The sequence below is a fragment of the Nomascus leucogenys genome, chromosome 10, assembly GCF_006542625.1.
Source record: "Nomascus leucogenys isolate Asia chromosome 10, Asia_NLE_v1, whole genome shotgun sequence".
NCBI lineage: Eukaryota > Metazoa > Chordata > Mammalia > Primates > Hylobatidae > Nomascus > Nomascus leucogenys.
Window position 1 is genome coordinate 11291576 of NC_044390.1, and position 17500 is coordinate 11309075.

General features: G+C 43.1%; 1 protein-coding gene across 6 annotated transcripts in view; it reads right to left on the reverse strand.

Moving 5' to 3' along the window:
* Positions 1 to 17500, reverse strand: part of PLXNC1 (plexin C1) — a 161266-nt gene that overhangs the window by 130244 nt on the left and 13522 nt on the right. For 5 of the 6 annotated variants that reach the window (XR_004031922.1, XR_004031921.1, XR_004031923.1 and 2 more), the window contains exon 2: positions 10075 to 10215. The exons of the other annotated variant lie outside the window; for it this stretch is intronic. Coding sequence is in view for 2 of the 5 variants with exons in the window: in XM_003259494.3 (XP_003259542.2) it covers positions 10075 to 10215 (141 nt within the window). In the remaining 3 variants the exon portion in view is untranslated. The remainder of the gene's footprint in view (positions 1 to 10074; positions 10216 to 17500) is intronic. 6 annotated transcript variants of the gene reach the window in all.

Below are 17500 nucleotides of genomic sequence, written 5' to 3' on the forward strand. Positions count from 1 at the left end.
CGCCTCTGCTTCCCGAAGTGCTGGGATTACAGGCGTGAGCCACCGTGCCTGGCCTGGGACCATGTCTTAATCACCTGTGTACCTAACCTTTAATCATCTTTGTACCTAACACAATTTGTACCCACTACTTTGAAAAGTGAAGGTGTTCAACATTTTGTCAGTTTGAACATATCCAGATAGATTATCTGTATTCATATCTCTACCACTGTAGACATCAGCCACATTGGGTGCGTGGTTTGAAAAGAAAAATTTGGCACCTAAGATTCTTTTTGGACAAAGCCTACTTCACATATCTACTAATCAATAATATGCCTGTTCCCACATATCCTGATGGCAGTTAGGTATTTGCTGTTTAGCCAAAAGGCTTCTTATCAATTTTGCACAAGGAGCAACTTCCCGCATTCACTTCCCCTTTCCAGGACCTGGGCCCGAGTCTAGCTTTGCCCTGCGATCAGTGACTTCCTTCCATCATCTGCTTGGGCCAAGCCCAGGTGGATTTGGTGCAAATAGTGGCTCACTTGAAGCCCTTGGACTGCTCACCAAATTCAGCAGCAGCTTTGTAAAAGTCAATCTCACTAACCAAACATATGAAATATGACTTCTTAAAAGCTCTTTTTAAAACAGAAGCAGTTAGGTCCTAAGGGAGGTAGGAGAGGTGTGTATCTCAAGTCATTTTAAAATGACTTTATAGCTGCACTATCCAATATGATAGCCACTAGCCACATAATGGCTATTTAAATTTAAATTTAATTAAAAATTTAAATTTCATTAAAAACACTAGCAACATTTCAAGTGTTCACTAGCTACCTATGGTGACTGGCTACCATATTGGAGAGTACGGATGTAGAACATTTCTATCACCACAGAAAGTTCTCTTGGCCAACACTGCTCTACAGAATCTTGTAAGTGGAGCCAAGGGACAGGCACTGACGAAGGTATGGGCTTGCCAGGATTTGCCATCTCTAATTCATTAGCCGTATTAATCAGCTCAGATTCAGTTGATCTGGTTCTGGAAAGCAGTTGAATAGGGAAAGAGAAATAGGAAGCCAGTTTTTTGTTTTTTTAAACAAACACTGATAGAAATATTCTCAAGGAAGGGCCAAGAGAAGAGAAGCTGCTGCCCTGGCATCTCTTCAGGAATTCATCATGGCAAAAGCATCATTGGGCAGCACCACCCATAATGTATTCTTGCCAATAAAGTTGAAGCTGAATCTAATCAAGTCTTTAGCGCTAACTTCCATTTAGCACTAGGAAGCAGGAGTAGAGGAACAAGCTAAATGACACCACAAGGAAGCAAAAAGCCAAACACATGATAAGAGACATTCTATAGGGCAAAATACCTGGTTTTTTCAGTTAAGTCAGTGGCAGGGAATAAAAGTAAGGGAGGAGACTGCTCTAGATAATAGAACAATCAAATTTGGTTTGAGGACTTTGTGCAGATACCAATTTGAACAAAACCATTTAAAATACCTTTTTGAATCAGTTGGGAATATTTAGTTACACAGACTGGATAGTAAGTGATCCTAAAGAATGACTGATAATTTTATTAGCTGTGATCTTGGCATTATGGTTACAATTATTTAAGAAAATAACTGTAGTTTTTGAGAGATGCATAACGAAATATGTTGAGGTGAAATGACATCGTGTCTGTGGGGTTTGCTTTAAAATAACAAAGTAAAAACATACTTTACACCACCACTCATCCATTTTATGTAAATTAGGAGCTGCACTGCAGTTTTTATTGGGAGCTTATTTTATTTACTCTTGGAGCATCATTGATACAGATGGGCGGCACCTGGAAAGATCTAGTTGGGTGCAACATTGATTTATTTACTTGGTACTTTGGAAATGAAGCACCAGTATTCTCTCTAGAACTCTGAACTGTGGTAAGGAAGCTCTTTCCTCTCCTCTCCTCCCCTCCCCTCCCCTCCTCTCCTTTCCTTCCCTCCCTACCTCTCTCTCTCTTTTTCTTTCTCTGTCTCTTTCTTTCTCTCTCTCTTTCTTTCTTTGTTTTTCTTTCTTTTTTTTACAAGTTATCAAAAAGTTCTGTGGCCCAGGATTTACCAATTCGTTTCCTGAAAAAGCTACTTAGCGTGGCTTGCACTGAAGCTTGTCCTGATAGCCATAGATGCTGGGTTTAAATGAGTATGTTTCCTCAGTGGTGGAAGCCAGACCTCTCTAGCAGGTAATTTGGCATCATCTATCAAAATTATAAAGCACATACCCTTGGACCCTGCAGCCCCTCATATATATGTGTGTATATATATATATATATATATATACACACACACACACACACACATATATACACACACATATATGTATATGAAATGACATATATTCATTGTAGCATCGTATGTTATAGAGAAAAGATTAAAAAAACTTAAATGTCCAGCAATAGGGAACTGGTTAAGTAAACTATAGTACAAACAAGGAAATACTATTTAGCTATAAAAATAATTAGAAAGCTCTTTGTGTTATATTTAAAGTTATATGAAATATGTACATATCTCTATAAATATAGACATATTTACATATACAGGTATCTTTACATATATAACATATATGTTTACTGTGTTTTATGTTTCCACAAAAGAGAAGAAGAATATCTTCACTCTTTTGCCCATAGACAGATATAAACTATCTCTGGAAAGATACCCATGAAACTGCTATCATTGGTTCCTTGGAAGTCAAGACCAGGTGATTTTCACGGAATATTTTCTTGGTTCTTTTGAGTTTTAAATAATATCATTGTATTACCTTAAAAATAAATACATAAAATCTAAATTTAAAAATCCTTGACGGTGAGTCAAATTGTTTTTCTTTTTGCTAGATTATGCAAACAATACTCTCCATAATCCTGAGGACAGGACAAGAGGAAGTTTTAGTTTTCACCACAAAGGTCCCAAATGTGCTACACAGAGGGGTGAGGGATTTCTGCTTCTGTGGCCCCTGGAGTCTCATCTCTCTCAGATGACTACAGGACAGGTCGGTGTTCATATCATCTCTCACCTAGCCCGAGCCCCAGCCCACAGGCACTAATGGAACACTTGGACTTTCTAATTGCAAACTTCATGAGAATATCAACACAGAGACAAAACCCAGCAAGACTGGAGCAAGGGAAACGTTCCTTCCTCAGCTCAGTTTAGGTGGGCAGCCTCGGCAAAAGAACATGATCAGTGAAGCAATGCAGGAAGTAACAATGAGTCACAAAAACCCAAAATGGGTTGAATTTTGCATAAGAGAAATCTCATCCAATTCACACACACACTCCTTGGGCACGATGTGGATTTTTATCTTCCAGGATACGACCTTAACATAGATCTAATCTGAAGTCAATCTGAACCTTCTCCATGTGTATGCTTGTATACTCCTTTATCTTTCAAGTCGCCAACATCACCTCCTCTGAGAAGCCTTCCCTGATCACTTCTCCGCTGAACACCTCTGTCACTCTCTACCCATCACTCTGTTCTCTTCATAGCACTATCTGAAGTGTCTTTATCACTGATTAATCCATTTGCTTGTTTTCTATCTTTTTCTTCCCACCGGGAGAGCAGGGGCATTGTCTGTTTTGTTCACCTTTGTATATTCAGCACCCAGAACAGTGCCTGGCACATACAAGGTGCCCAATAAATATTTATTAAATGAAAAACGACTCTATTAGCATTCAAGATTTTACAGGGCTCTTCAGCTTTTTCCAGCTGAAGCCTGTGTAGAAAACAAATTTTCTCTGATGGAGAATTTCAGTTCGTGTCAACATATTGTTTCTGTTGACGTCTTCCTGCAGCCTCATGGTAGACTAATAACTAGCCTTGGGATTTTTGTTGCATATAAAACTCCCAACTACACTGCTGAAAATAACTGAGTGGAGACTTCAACACCATACAATTGCAAGACAGGTTCAAGACCACCCACAGGAAGGATACCACATTGAGGAAAATGAGGGGGGAGAAAAATTAAACAAAAGACTATTTTTTTTTCTTTACAATTACCATGAGATGGAAAAGCCATAGGTGTTCAAAAAGCTATAATATTTTATGCCAAATTTAATTTCCTGTGCCTCACTCTGTGGGGCTAACCAGTTGAAGGGCAAACAAGCCAACCCTTTCATTTATTATTATTTTTTTCCATGAGCAGTTTCTGAGAAATGCTGGGAAGGAGACTTAAACCACACATCCACACACACAAGCTCACACACACATATGCACGTGCATGCCTGCATACACATACATATACACACACATGCATGCCTGTGTATGTGTGCACACTCACACACACACACACACACACACACAGGAGAAAGCAAGGTAAGTATTTAATGTGCCTCAGCAGTTAGGAGTAACAAACATGAAATATAAAGATTAAGGCAAATTTCTCTTTTGTTTCCAATCTACTTATTGCAGTGTAGGTAGTAAGAGAAGCATACAGTCTGAACCGCAGGTTCTAGATTTGTGGATTATATGGGACTAAAAGTTTCAAACTGGGGAGTCCCTGCAAACTCATAAATTGGAATTAATGAGGTGGGGAGAACTTGAAGTAGGCTTCACATGACATCCTAAACAGCCAACCAATGAACCCACTTCCAAGTTTTGACACTTCCTCTTGTTTTAACATTTTGGTCTGTTAGCTCAGTCATCCCCACCACTGCCACCACTTCCGGTCCCAGGTCCTGTTCTAGGTTCCCCAAGTTCTCCTATTCCTTATTTGAACATTTTCTGGGTATATAGTACAGCTTGTCTTTACAAAAGATTTTTTTCTCTTATGTTCATTCAAAAACTTCAGTAACCAGAGTCAAGGCAGACTCTTTAGGTAGTACAGAGTTTTTGCTTCTGTTTGAATTCAGACAGAACTTTTTGGAACTGGCTGTGATTTGAATAAACGAAATCCATGAGTGGCGCCATGTAGAGTGGCTCATGCCTGTAATCCCAGCTCTTTGGAAGGCCAAGGTGGGAGGATCTCTTGAGCCTAGGAGTTCGAGACTGGCCTGGGCAACATGGCAAAACCCTGTCTATACAAAAAAAATTAGCCAGGTGTGGGGGCACAAGTCTGTAGTCCCAGCTACTCAAGAGGCTGAGGTGGGAGGATCACTTAAGCCTGAGAGGCAGAGGTTGTAGTGAGCCGAGACTGCACCACTGCACTCCAGCCTGGGCAACAGAGCCAGACCTTGGCTCAAAAAAGAAAAAAGCAAAAACAAAAACAAAAGAAAGCCATTAAGTGGGAATAGAGGGCCACATAGGTAACCAGTCTGACCCCAAGCACAAAGGAAATACCTCAAGACTGGATATGGGGACAGGGTAGAGCTGTGTGAAATAGCTTCCTGTATCCTGAACCCTACTGCAGTCCCTGGGAGGTCAGGGAGACACTAGTCTTTACTGCTGACACCATTCAAAACAGCAACTTGAATACAGAATTCCTACCTTTCCTATAAAGGAGCCCACTGGGGTAAAGCTGGGGACCCAAAGGAGATTCAGAGACCCCCATGGACTACGTGCAGCTCAGACAGGAGCAGGCTCTGCACTCAGCTGGGTTGCCAGGAAGCCATCCCCAAATAGGAACAAACTAAACCACAGGGTTCCCGGCCCCTCTTATGAAACCTCAAACATCTGCATCTTGGTATCAACCCTTATACCCCAGTATTAGAAAGAAATATAACAAAAACCAGCCCTCAAACTCTACTAAGCTCTGTAAGAGTTAATGCGGTTTAGTTGGGGGATAGAAGCTCGGGCTCTGGGACGGATTATTTTGGTTCAGAGCACCTTGAACAAGATACCCCTAACCTCGCGAGGCCTCAGGTTTCTTCATTTATGAAGTGGGGATGGTGAGAGTATTGACTGGTAAGGGTTAAACCAGTCAACCCGTGCAGATGCTGGTTCTAATGCCCAGCACACAGGAAGAGCTCAGAAATGTCAGCGATTATTCTTCCTTGCCTGTTGCCTTCTTATCTTTTATGCTTACAAGGAAGGTTAATGGGCATGCATAAAGTTACAAATTTCAAATTTCAGGCACATTCTATTATTACTTACTTTACCACCTGGAAAAGCTCAAAATATGCAATTCTGCCTTTGAAATAAGGACAGTTTTCTATGGGCAACGGAGTCAGCTCAAAGGAATCCAAACCACATGATAGGCTGTACTATCATCTGGAGAAAGACTCGGTGTGTGTTTACAGAAATGCGTACATTGTGCATCACGTGCAATGTGAATTCCCCAAAGCTGAGTTCAGTGTGACCATACTTTTCAGCTGATCTCAGTGGAGATGCTGACGACTGAAAAAAAATCCAGCATGCAATCATGTTCCAAAAAGAAGCAGGATGGGGAAATAACTGCGGGGGTGACTAGACATAACTCACCTCACGACCATGGGACTGTACACTGATAAAATAAAGGAGCAGATTAGATGCTCTCAAAGGACACTTTGAGCTCTAAATTCCTTCTATTTCCCCAAAATCTTATAAAGGGACTTAGGTCTATAGGCAAAAGAAGGAGGACAATAAAGGTACTGGCACACTGTAGCCTTTAGTTTCTTCACAGATTATCAGTGAAATCTTACCTTTGGAGGTAATGCCGTCTTCTCTGGAAAATGTATGTCTTTAAAGATACTTTAAAAGTGATCCAGTATCTTAGCTTAAGTTCAAAATAATGTACCCAAATAATAGAATATGATATAGTTATTTAAAAATACTGTTTAGAAAGGGTTTGCAATAACATTTTAAGATAAGCATTTTCACTCACTAACTGAAGAAAAGGATGCAAAATGGGATGCAAAATCTGACCTCAGCTACATAAATAGAGAATCCAAAATGCTGACAGCAGTTGCTTCTGCACAACACAATTAGGGGTAATTTTTTCTTTGTTGTCCTCTCACCCCCGACTCTGCAACTTTTTACATGAGCATATATTACCTTTACAATAAGGAAAAATTATTTAAATAACATGAGGCTTAAAATTGCACCAAATTATATTAAAACTCATAGGATTTGCAGAGATTTAAGAAGTCGGGTTTTTACTGGTGGTGGTAAAAAAACAGCAGTTGGGCCCCAATTGCTGTTTCCTGACTCTCATTCAACAAGGTATATACAACAGTGCCTGGCACATGTCAAAATGCCGTCAACTCATCATCACTCAGAAACTGATGAGTCAGGTTGTGGCTGATCCAAGCCCTGTTTCTTCTCCTCCTCCTACTGTCTGCGTTGGGTTGAGTTGTGTTTTTTGCCGCTCATTAGTTTCCCCACGCTGTGGCTTAAGGAGCCAAGCTTGTGTCTATCAGTGTTCGTCCTTTCTTACGGTTCTGGTGACAAGCCTTGGCAAGGGAGAAGCTCAAAGCTTCTGAATAAAGGGATTTGGGGATTATTGGTAGCTTCCAAATCATCCGCACGATCCTGGGTCTTCAGGATTCTGGGTACATTCAGGGGCTACATCCAAGAATCTGTACACAGGATACAGGGGAGAGGCTTGGGCATTACTGAGCTGCCCTAGGGAGCCTGGCGGGGCAAGTCAGCTCAAGTTCATCCCTCACACCCTTCTCCTGAGTGAGGGACCTTCTCTCTTATTGGGGGCTTGGGGGCGGGTGTTAATTCCCAAGAAGTTACCATGCCAGTGAGGTATTCCCTCATTCAGATGGTCCGCCTTATTCTCAGGCTGGGACTCTTTCCTGAGCCTCTAGGAAGCCTGACTCACCCCAGGAGTACGTGTCCCCCACCAGGGCATGGACCCCTATCCGCATGTCTCCCATGTGCCCCCGAATCCTCAGAGAGTAGTCCCCATGTCTGTGGCAGAGGTTGCAAAGTCAGTGTAGCATAAGGGATCTTAGTGCAGTCTCTGAAGTCATTCCAGGTTCAAATCCCTGCTCTGCCCCTGTGTGACCTTGAGCAACATCATCCCACTTCTCTGGGCCTCAATTCCCTCATCTGTAAAATGGGAATAGTAGGCCTGCCCCATTGTGTCATGGAGAGGACTGAATTCGTTAGAAGATATAGAGTCCCTTGGCATCTAGGAAGCACTGTGTAAATGTTAGCAGTCACAAAACAACAAAAAGCTGCCTTTGTTATTCAAACCCTAAAAAAAACAACGAGGCCACACAGGTGGCTTCTGAATGGGTACCCCATACAGACCCTGAGGAGAGCGAGACTTCGGTCAGCCGCGGCCTCCTCAGCAGCGTGAAGCTGCAGCTTGGTCCACTCCCTGGTTGCCACAACATCGCTAAAAGCTGGCCAGCGGCGTGCAGGCTGCTGGGTGAACACACAGGACAGGCAAAACCAGGCCATCCCATGGGGAACTATTTATAGATGAGTGTTCCTTCACCTCCAATTCACCATGTAGCAGTTTGGTTGGCTCGGCTTTGGGGAAACAGTGTTCTTGTCAAAACACTCGTCAAAAACATCCCAAATCTGAAGAGATAATTGGTGAGGAGGCCCAGAAAGGCTTGACGGAAACTCCTGCCAGGCAAATGGGTCCAATAAGCCTGACCAGGTTGGTGGAGCCACAGACGTCACCCAGTGACTTGTGTAGAATGATGGATGGGTATTTACCCTTCCCCAGGAAATAGAGCTAACACAACAGGAAAGATGATCAATGTATATTTTAAAAGAATGTGTATACAAACAAACTCCCTCCCATATGTTACTGGGTTTCCTCCAAAGAAAACAGATTAAATCAAATGCCTACCAGGCACTCAGCACTGTATTAGGCTGTGGGAATTCATGGCCCCCTTCTCACGAGGCTTAAAATCAAGTTGGGAAGGCAAGACAAACACCAGTGAAAAGGTGAGGTCTCCAGGCAAGACATTTGGAATGAGCCACAAGAATGACATAGATCATGAGTATTTCAGGAAATGAGAGGGGAGCAAGGTCACTCCAGGCTTAGATGTCATCAAAGAGGAGGTGGGGTTTGAGCTGAGCCACAGCATAGATACATAAGGTGCCGTAAATAAGAGAAAGAAGAAAAAAGCATGTCAGGCTGGAGGTACAGTGTGAGCAAGTGTGGAAACAGGATCAAACAGGAGCAAGTAACTAGGTTTGGCTTGGGGATGGAGATGGTGGGGAATACGTGTGCAGAAGACAGAATTAGAGACTATCAGAAGAGGAAAAGGTTTTTCTGGGTTGTCTAGTAGAACTGTATTTTACTGGTAAGGAAATGAAGGCTCAGAGAGGTTAAGCAATTCACCTAAAGTCACACAGCGAGTTATCTGTGGGAGATCAGTTGAGGGAAACAGATCTACCATTATTCAATTAAGAATCTGAGCTGAGAGTAAATGGATGGCTGCAGAGAGGCCAAGGAATCTCAGTCTTTGGTCATAGAAATGGTGCATTTCCTGACCAGGAATGTTGTTGGAGACCACAGAAGGTCTTCAGTAAATGCTTGCTGATGACATTGATAAGATGACCGCTAGATAACTTCAGACAAGTCATTTGGTATCTCTGATTTTATTTTCTCCTCCTCCTCTCTTCCCCTCTCATAAGTGAATAAAAACCTGCACTTGACCGGGGTGTATCCATACAGTGGAGAAAAAATAGTCCTCTGAGATAAAAGTCAAGAGGAGTCTCAAAGGATTTTAGATCTCTAACCTCTCTGTGGTGTGTGTGGGTACAAAGGGCAGAAAACAAACCCCCTCTGTGGGTGGTAAGTGGGCTGGAGGGAAGGAACACCTGTTTTTTCTTCTTTTCAAGCCCTATCATCTCTCATCTCTTTCAAGTTATGAGAAATCAGGTGCTTTGTACATTTCCATGATAAAGGAGCTAGAACTAAAAGGTTACATGTCTTGGGAAGGTGAGTCAGGGTTGGGGTAGGGACCAGACCTCCATTTACTTCACCCAGGTGGCTTATGAGTAAGGAAGGAAAAATATCTTGGCGCACTCCTGGGCAGCAAGGTAGCTGATACTTCATTACATGGCTACGGGGCATTCTTACATACAGAATTCCAGATTTTCTTCCAGGCCATTTCTGGGGGTCTTTAAGGAGTTCACAAAGTTCTTGGTTTGGTCTCATGTATAACCCAGAAGCATTAAAAAAATGTTTTTTTAAAGCACAAAATATCACCATTAAAATAGACATTTGAAGAAGGCACAGAAAACCAACCTTAAGTAACTGGCCATCTCCAGTCCCCAAGAATAAAACAGTCCTGTTCATTACCACGGTGCCATAAACCGATGTCAGGTCGGAATGGATCAAGGTAGATGATGCGATTGGTTGGACTCTTTCAGGTTGATCCCCTTCTTTCTGAACATGCACACAAACGCACAAAAAAAATAATAATTTTTAACAACAATACTTCTCATTATACTGATGAAATGTCACTCATGCCCTCCTAGGCAGGATCTCACTTCTGGGCCCCACATATATTTTCTTAGACAAGATTCCCCGGGACCAACCTTTCATTACCTTGCAAAATCACCATACCTGCCCAACCAAAGAAAACCCCTGTTTACTATGTATGAACAGGTATTGAGTGCCAACGCGAGCTGGCCATCTATTTAACACCCCCCAGCTGATATATGAAGATGAATTCCACTTTAGTGCCAAGAGACAGCCCACCACTGAATTGGGAGGCAGACTATCTTATACTTGGCTGTTTTCAAAATCCTGCCGCCAATTCATTTTAGCTAGGCGTTGGCTTCTGTGAGGTTAAACACAAACATTTCCCAAGATGTGACACAGACGATCCTGTTGGGTGTGACGGCAGAAAGGAGGGATTCTAGATTTACCAAAAAGGACCACAGGAAGCCCAAAGACAGGGTAGCTAATTCAGGGGGTGAAAAGGCAAAGATACAGTCATGGACGATGGGTAGGATCGAGCCACAGAGCTAAGGAGGAACCACGTTGAAGGGCTGGCCCTGGTGCTGGTGCTTTTAAAGGGGAAAACAAAAAGTCTAACTCCCAACCTGAAGGCATTTAAATTGTCTGAGGTTCTGAGCACATGTAATCACATGATTGGTCCTGATCATTAAATAAAGCCCCTCTTTAAACCCAGAGCAGAGAGACTGTCGACCAAAATGTCTTTTTCTTTTTTGTTTAAAAGGAATGAAGTGCTTCGTGCTGCGTCCTGCCTTCAACGACAGGAAACTGAGTTTGTTACACAAATCTCTGGAAGATATGGAGCTAGGAAGAGCCGTTGCCGTCTGCAGCTACTGAACACAGTGTGATAGCACACTTTATCTGCCAGAGCTCAGTTCCCAACTGTACTAAGGTTTTTAAAGGCACATTGAAGTTGCAGCCAGCAAACTTCAGTAAGCAACACAGCAACTCCTAAAATCGCCCTACTTGGGGAGGGGGAGGTAGCCACGCGGAGGCTAAGACTTATTAACTTCATTATATTATTGCCAACAGTGTTTATGTCTTTCAATTTATGTCTTATTAAATATTCATTATTTTTAAACCCACCAAGTTTCATTAACATCTAAACTAAATGGATTATGGGCTAAATTGATTTCTGAAGCCTTTAAAGTGCCGTCTCTATTTCTTTGTTGAGGTTGCGCTGCAAGGAGAAGATAAGCTAGCCAGGATTTGTCCAATGCCCTGATCACTTTTCAAGGAAAAGATGTCATAACCTAAGAGAAGGCGATGTTTTTGCATAAAATATTCTATAGTGAACTCGGTTTAAGAAGATTTGGGGAAAGCTCATTAGGGTTTTTTTTTTTTTTCCTTGTTGAAAGACACTTTTCATGCAATATGGGAAGATGAGGAGCTGTCCTGTGAAAATTGAAGTTAAGGAAAAAAAATTCTCTGTGAGTCTAAGGATTGGAACAATAGATCACTGTTTAGATAGGGAAGCCTCATGACTATGAGCAAAAAAAGAAAAGTCGGATGACCTTTAGGATTAAAAAAATAAGTAAAACCATGCCACACATCTTGCTTTAAAATAAATCCAGAATTGTTCAAACCTAAGATCAGCTGACCATGCCAGTTATTTTTATTAAATATTTGAGCACTGCAGAGAGGCTAACGTGGAGAACAGGGCATCGTCTCTGCCTAGATATCCAGAATGTTCTAATACCACTATCTCTGGCTAGAGGACTCCATTCCCTTCATCTCACAACACAGAAAAAGTGATGGATGTGGACTGTAGATTATCTACAAGGACAAGATGGGACAGTGTACATCCAGGTCTGGTATACAGTAGGTGCTTAATACTGTACCTGTTCTAATTCACCAAGAACCATGGGTAGCCTTTAGTGAGGTGGGATGAGAGATCCTGTTTGTGAAAGGCTGGATCCAAGAAAACAGAGGCAGCTCAAAAGCTAAAAGGGAACAAGGAAAAATCTGTCCCAAATTACCATCTCACCTTTCCCGGTATCCTTCTCTGATTTCTGGCTGCCCTCAACAATTGTAGTTTTTTTCAAAGTAAATCCGGGATCAATAATATAGGTAACTGAGGCGAGAGGATTGCTTGAGGCCAAGAGTTGGAGACTGGCCTGGGCAACATAGCAAGACCCCCATCTCTACAGAAATAAAAAATTAGCCAGGTATGTGGCACACACCTGTTGTCCCACCTGTTTAGGAGGCTGAGACAGGTGGATCGCTTGAGTCCAGGAGTTCCAGGTTACAATGAGCTGTGATTGAGCCACTGCACTCCAGCCTGGACAACAAAGTGAGACCCTACCTTAAAAAAAAAGTAGCATAGGTAACTGGTGCAGCCATTAAATCAACATTCTCAAACTTGAGAGAACACCTGGCACTTGTTTACATTTGAGCTTGGTTCTCACACACTGTGTGACCTGGGCAATTAATTTAACTCTGTTAGGGGTTAGCTTTCTAAACTATCTAATAAGGCTGATGTGTCTGATTGGCAGGGTGGTTACGAAAAAGAGATTATAATAGTAATAATAATAATAATACCAGCTCACATGTATTAATACTTACTGTGTGCTACTTGAAGTATTTTATCATCTTACCTAATGAAGGCAGTATAGCATAGAGAGCCAGCCAGACCACCTAAGTTTGACGCCTGGCTCTGTCACTTTCTAGCTAAGTAATTTTGTACATGTGATTTAATCTCTCTGTGACTCAGTTTTCTCCTCTATATGATGGAAATGATGATAAGAGCACAGACTTTTTATGCCACAGACTTTTTATGAGGACTGGATGAGTTTGTGTGTAAGCCTCAGTAAAGCTTAGAACAGGTGTGGCACATAGTAACACATAACCCATGCTTGCTATCATTACTTCATTTAAAAACACAAGTTACTGCCACACCCATGGCAGTTATTTCCTCTTTGCCAAGAAGAACCCTAATTTTGTTCAGATAGCAATGAACCTAAGCCTGGTGGAAGCTATCATTGGGCCAAGCCAAATGGCAGCTCCATTCCCTATTGCCAGACACTGGCTTTCCTAACCCTTAGAGCTGAGGCTGGTCATGTGGCCCAGTCCTTGGCAGGGAGATGCGAGAAGTCCACTGGAAGGATTTCTGGGAATAAGTTTCCTCCTTGATAACAGAAGCCTCTTGAGGAGAACCTTTGCCCTCTTCCCTCACTTCCGCCTCTGGAATACAGTTGTGTGATCTCATCATGTGTAGACTTGTGGCAACCATTCTGTTTCCATGAGATTCAAGATGAAGGATAGAAGGCAACATGCTAAGATTGGTGCAGGGAAAAGAAAAGAGATTCTACGCTCCTGGAGACACCACTGAGCCGCAGACCTTCAACTTTTAAACATTTTACCAAGTTAACAATAGTTGCCATGGTTTAAGCCACTGTTGCTTGCGTTTTCTGCTACTTGGAACCAAAAGCAAGTCACTGTTTAAGAAATGACAATCACAACTTGTTGGAGCGGACACTAAACTGCAGTTCTTCCTCAGCTGCAGGGACCAGGACGTGGACAAGTGCTTGTTCCTCTCACCAGCCCGGAGGACCCTGGCCACAGTCAGGATTTTGCAGCCAATTACAACAGCGAGCCTGGAAGAAAATAGGAGAGGAGGCTTGGACCTCTTGAAAACTCTAGGGGCTGCTCTGGCTGAATGGAAATGGATTCTTTTGTGCTGGAAACACACAGAAATGGACAGGTCCCTGTGAATGGGTAAAGGAACCCTTTGAATGGCTTTCTTATGCTTATTGCAGCAAATGAAAACAAAAGAAAGACAGGCCCTGGAGAAACGTCCTCACAAAAGTGAGGTTAATACCCAGGGAGCCAGGCAGAAGAAGGGGGAAACAGTGCAGTCAGCCCCCTGTGTCCAGAGATTATTGTTTCTCTCTTTTTTTCGGGCCTATTTTCTATCTTGCCCTTCTCTCCCCTTAGGGCATAATCGCTAATGTTGCTCTCAGCCTATTTTGTCTAGTTTATTATGTGTAATTTATTTCTGAATCCCAGCCTCTGCTTGTTCGTCTGTGTGTAACAAGGTTAATGCCTTGTAATGATGCTTTTGCCAGTTCTGCCTTTCATGACAAAATCCAATCTTGATTTCGCTCTAAACCTTGTCTCCCCTTTGGGCTTTCTTGGTTCCCTCAGAGTTGTCACTCTGCTTCTCCTTCCTGCCATGTCTAAGCATAACGTCACGCCTACACGTTTGCCGGCTCTAAGAGGGAAACTTTTCTCAGTTGGAGGAGAAAGCTACCTTGGCTCAAACGATGTTTGGGCTGAAAGAGAGAAAGAGCTTTGGGCCTGATATAGCAAACTGGGACCAAAGCTCCTGAGGTGTGTGTGTGTTTGTGTGTGTACGTGTGTGTATGTGTGTGTGTGTGCGCGCAGGGAGTCATGCGCATATCATGAGGAAAACAATTAGACTTCTTTGCAGCTGCTTCATATGATTTTTCATGGACAATAAATACTCCCCCACTGTGCCCTGCACAACTGCAGGGGGTGCCAATCATGCATTCCAGGGTGTGAAAGGCACCCTCTAGAGCTGAGCCACAGATTGGCCCTGCCCCTACCATGTGAAAGATGGCCTGGCCCATCGAGGTTCAGGCAGGGTGCTCACAGCCATGCTCCAGCTTTTGCGGCATCATCGGGAGGGAATGGGCACAAAACTGGGGCCTCCAGTGTTGAGCACCAAGCAAGAGTCAAGTGTTTTACCCCCAAGGTGCTAAAAGGATTCCTGTATGTTGATTTTACCTTACCAGGTGGGAGGAAATACCAGCTGGGTACCTATCCATTTCTTGTACATGATAAAATGCCTTTCTTGGGCAGTTAATTTATATTCTGTTCCTTTTGGGATCCATTTGTTTTGAAGCAGTTTCATCATTTTCTGTTACTTCCCAAGGGGCCCACTTGCCATTAGGAAACCTCTGAAGGAGCCCTGAACCCAAGTTCTGACCCCTGTTCTGTGCCTCATAGACGGCTTGATTCCAGCAAGTTAAGTCTCCTGAAGCTCAGTGACTGTATCTGTAAAATGGACCCAATAATAGCACATGCCTTACCTCTCAGTGTTGTTGTGAGGTCCAGATGAAATCATGTGTTTGAGAATAATTAGATTATTTTTATCCAGCCAGGGAGATGGAAAGGACAACTATTTGCCCAATTTGGACAGTGATTTTATTAGCCAGGAAGGCTCGGGTTGCTTTTCTCCATTCTAGTGTATACAGTGTTGACCGGGATCTGACTAAGTTATGGCAGCTCTCTGATCGTCTGAAAGAAGAATTTACACTGGGGACTCAAGTGATCAAAAGGTTCAAAGTGTGCTTAGGGACACAGCTGGGCAGCCTCTAGACCAGGCAACATCGTTGGTGTGCAGCACAGCCGTGGGAAGCATGCAAGGTGGTGAAGCTTGTATTTACCTCCTTCTACCCTCTCACCTCCCTCCACAGGCCCCAGTGTCCCCAGCCACCCAGGCCATCCCACGAGCAAAGTCCCACTCTCCAAGATTCATCCTTCCTCCTTCCTGCTTTATGTCCCTTCCCACCCCCACCAACCCTCCTTCTCCTCCCTATGGCTAATTTCAGTCAATTACTTATAAAAAGACGACCTGACTCAAATAATTCACAAAAAGATATGAATGGCAGATAGTGTGAAAACTGCATTTTCCTAGATTTTTTTTTTTTTTGAGACAAGAGTCTCACTGTGTCGCCCAGGCTGGAGTGCAGTGGCACGATCTCAGCTCACTGCAACCTCCGACTCCCGGGTTCAAGCGATTCTCCTGCCTCAGCCTCCCGAGAAGCTACAGGCGCCTGCCACCATGCCTGGCGAATTTTTGTATTTTTCATAGAGATGGGGTTTCACTATGTTGGCCAGGCTGGTCTTGAACTCCTGACCTCATGATCCGCCCTCCTTGGCTTCCCAAAGTGCTGGCATTACAGGTGTGAGCCACCACGCCCAGCCCTAGGTTCTTAGAATTGAAAGAGACTCAGTCCAGCAATGTTTTTCCAGGAGGAAACAACTGGCATTCTACATGGGATGGCTCCTCATTATGGGAGCTGTCGTGTGTGATGCGGAACTTCTAGCATTCCTGACTCCTGTCCACAAAGCAGTGCCCTCCATTATGTTGACTACTGTGAAAGTCGCTCTCCAACATTCCTGAACATCCCCTAAGTAAATGTCATTGTCCCCTGTTAAGAACCACTGAAATCTGTGACATGGTTTCAGAGTTGCTGACAAATGGTTATCTAGACTTTTCTTCCCTCTGGCCCTGCTCCCCATCGTGGTCAATGGCACCACTAATCACCCTCGACTCTTCTCTTTCTGTCACTCCCCACATCCAATACATTAAAAATCTCAGTCGAATTTCCCAATAATCTCAAATTCACCTTCTCTATCTCTATAGGCTCTATTCAGCCCAAGCGTCCATTCATTCCCCTCCCGATCTAGTGCAAGAGTCTCTTGGTGTCTCCCTTTTAACTTTCAATTTATTCTCTGTCCAGTAGCCAAAGTGATCTTTTAAAATATGAAACAGGTCCTGTTACTCCCTTGACTAAAATTCTCCAATGGCTTCCCATCACAATGCTAAGAATTGAATCCATGTGCCTCCCCAGGCTCTCCCTGAGCTGATTCCTGATGACGTCTTCACACCCATTCCTTGCCATTCTTCTCCTCCTGCACTCTGCTTCTGCTCCCCAAGTCCAGTCGCTTTCTTTCAGACTCTTGGACACATTACCACCATCTTTCTGCCTCAGGGCCTTTGGACTTGCTACTTCTTCAAGCCCCACCCCCCTTCACTCCCTTGTAGGCTGGCTCTTTTCAATCTGTCAGGTTTCAAGTTGAATGTCACCTACTCGTGGACACATGACCGCAGCTCTTCCCGTTCCTGCCTCAGTTTTTATTCTGAATCACAGCACTCCATTTATTTCCTTCAAAATACTTATTATAACTATTGTTTTTAAAAACTTACTCACTGACTCCCAGTAGACTCCATCTTTATAAGATCGACTATCTCCAATAGTATTGTATTCTACACTTTGAATGCAGCATCCACCTCAGCATCTGGCATGGAGTAGGTTGTCAATGAATGCTTATCAAAGGGATAAATAAATACATGGGTCAATGTTTGAATACTTCCAGTCAATATCTCATCAGGCAACTATGATACATTGATAAGTAGGCCTAATCATTACTGAGTTCTTTAATTGAGCCAAGATTTGTC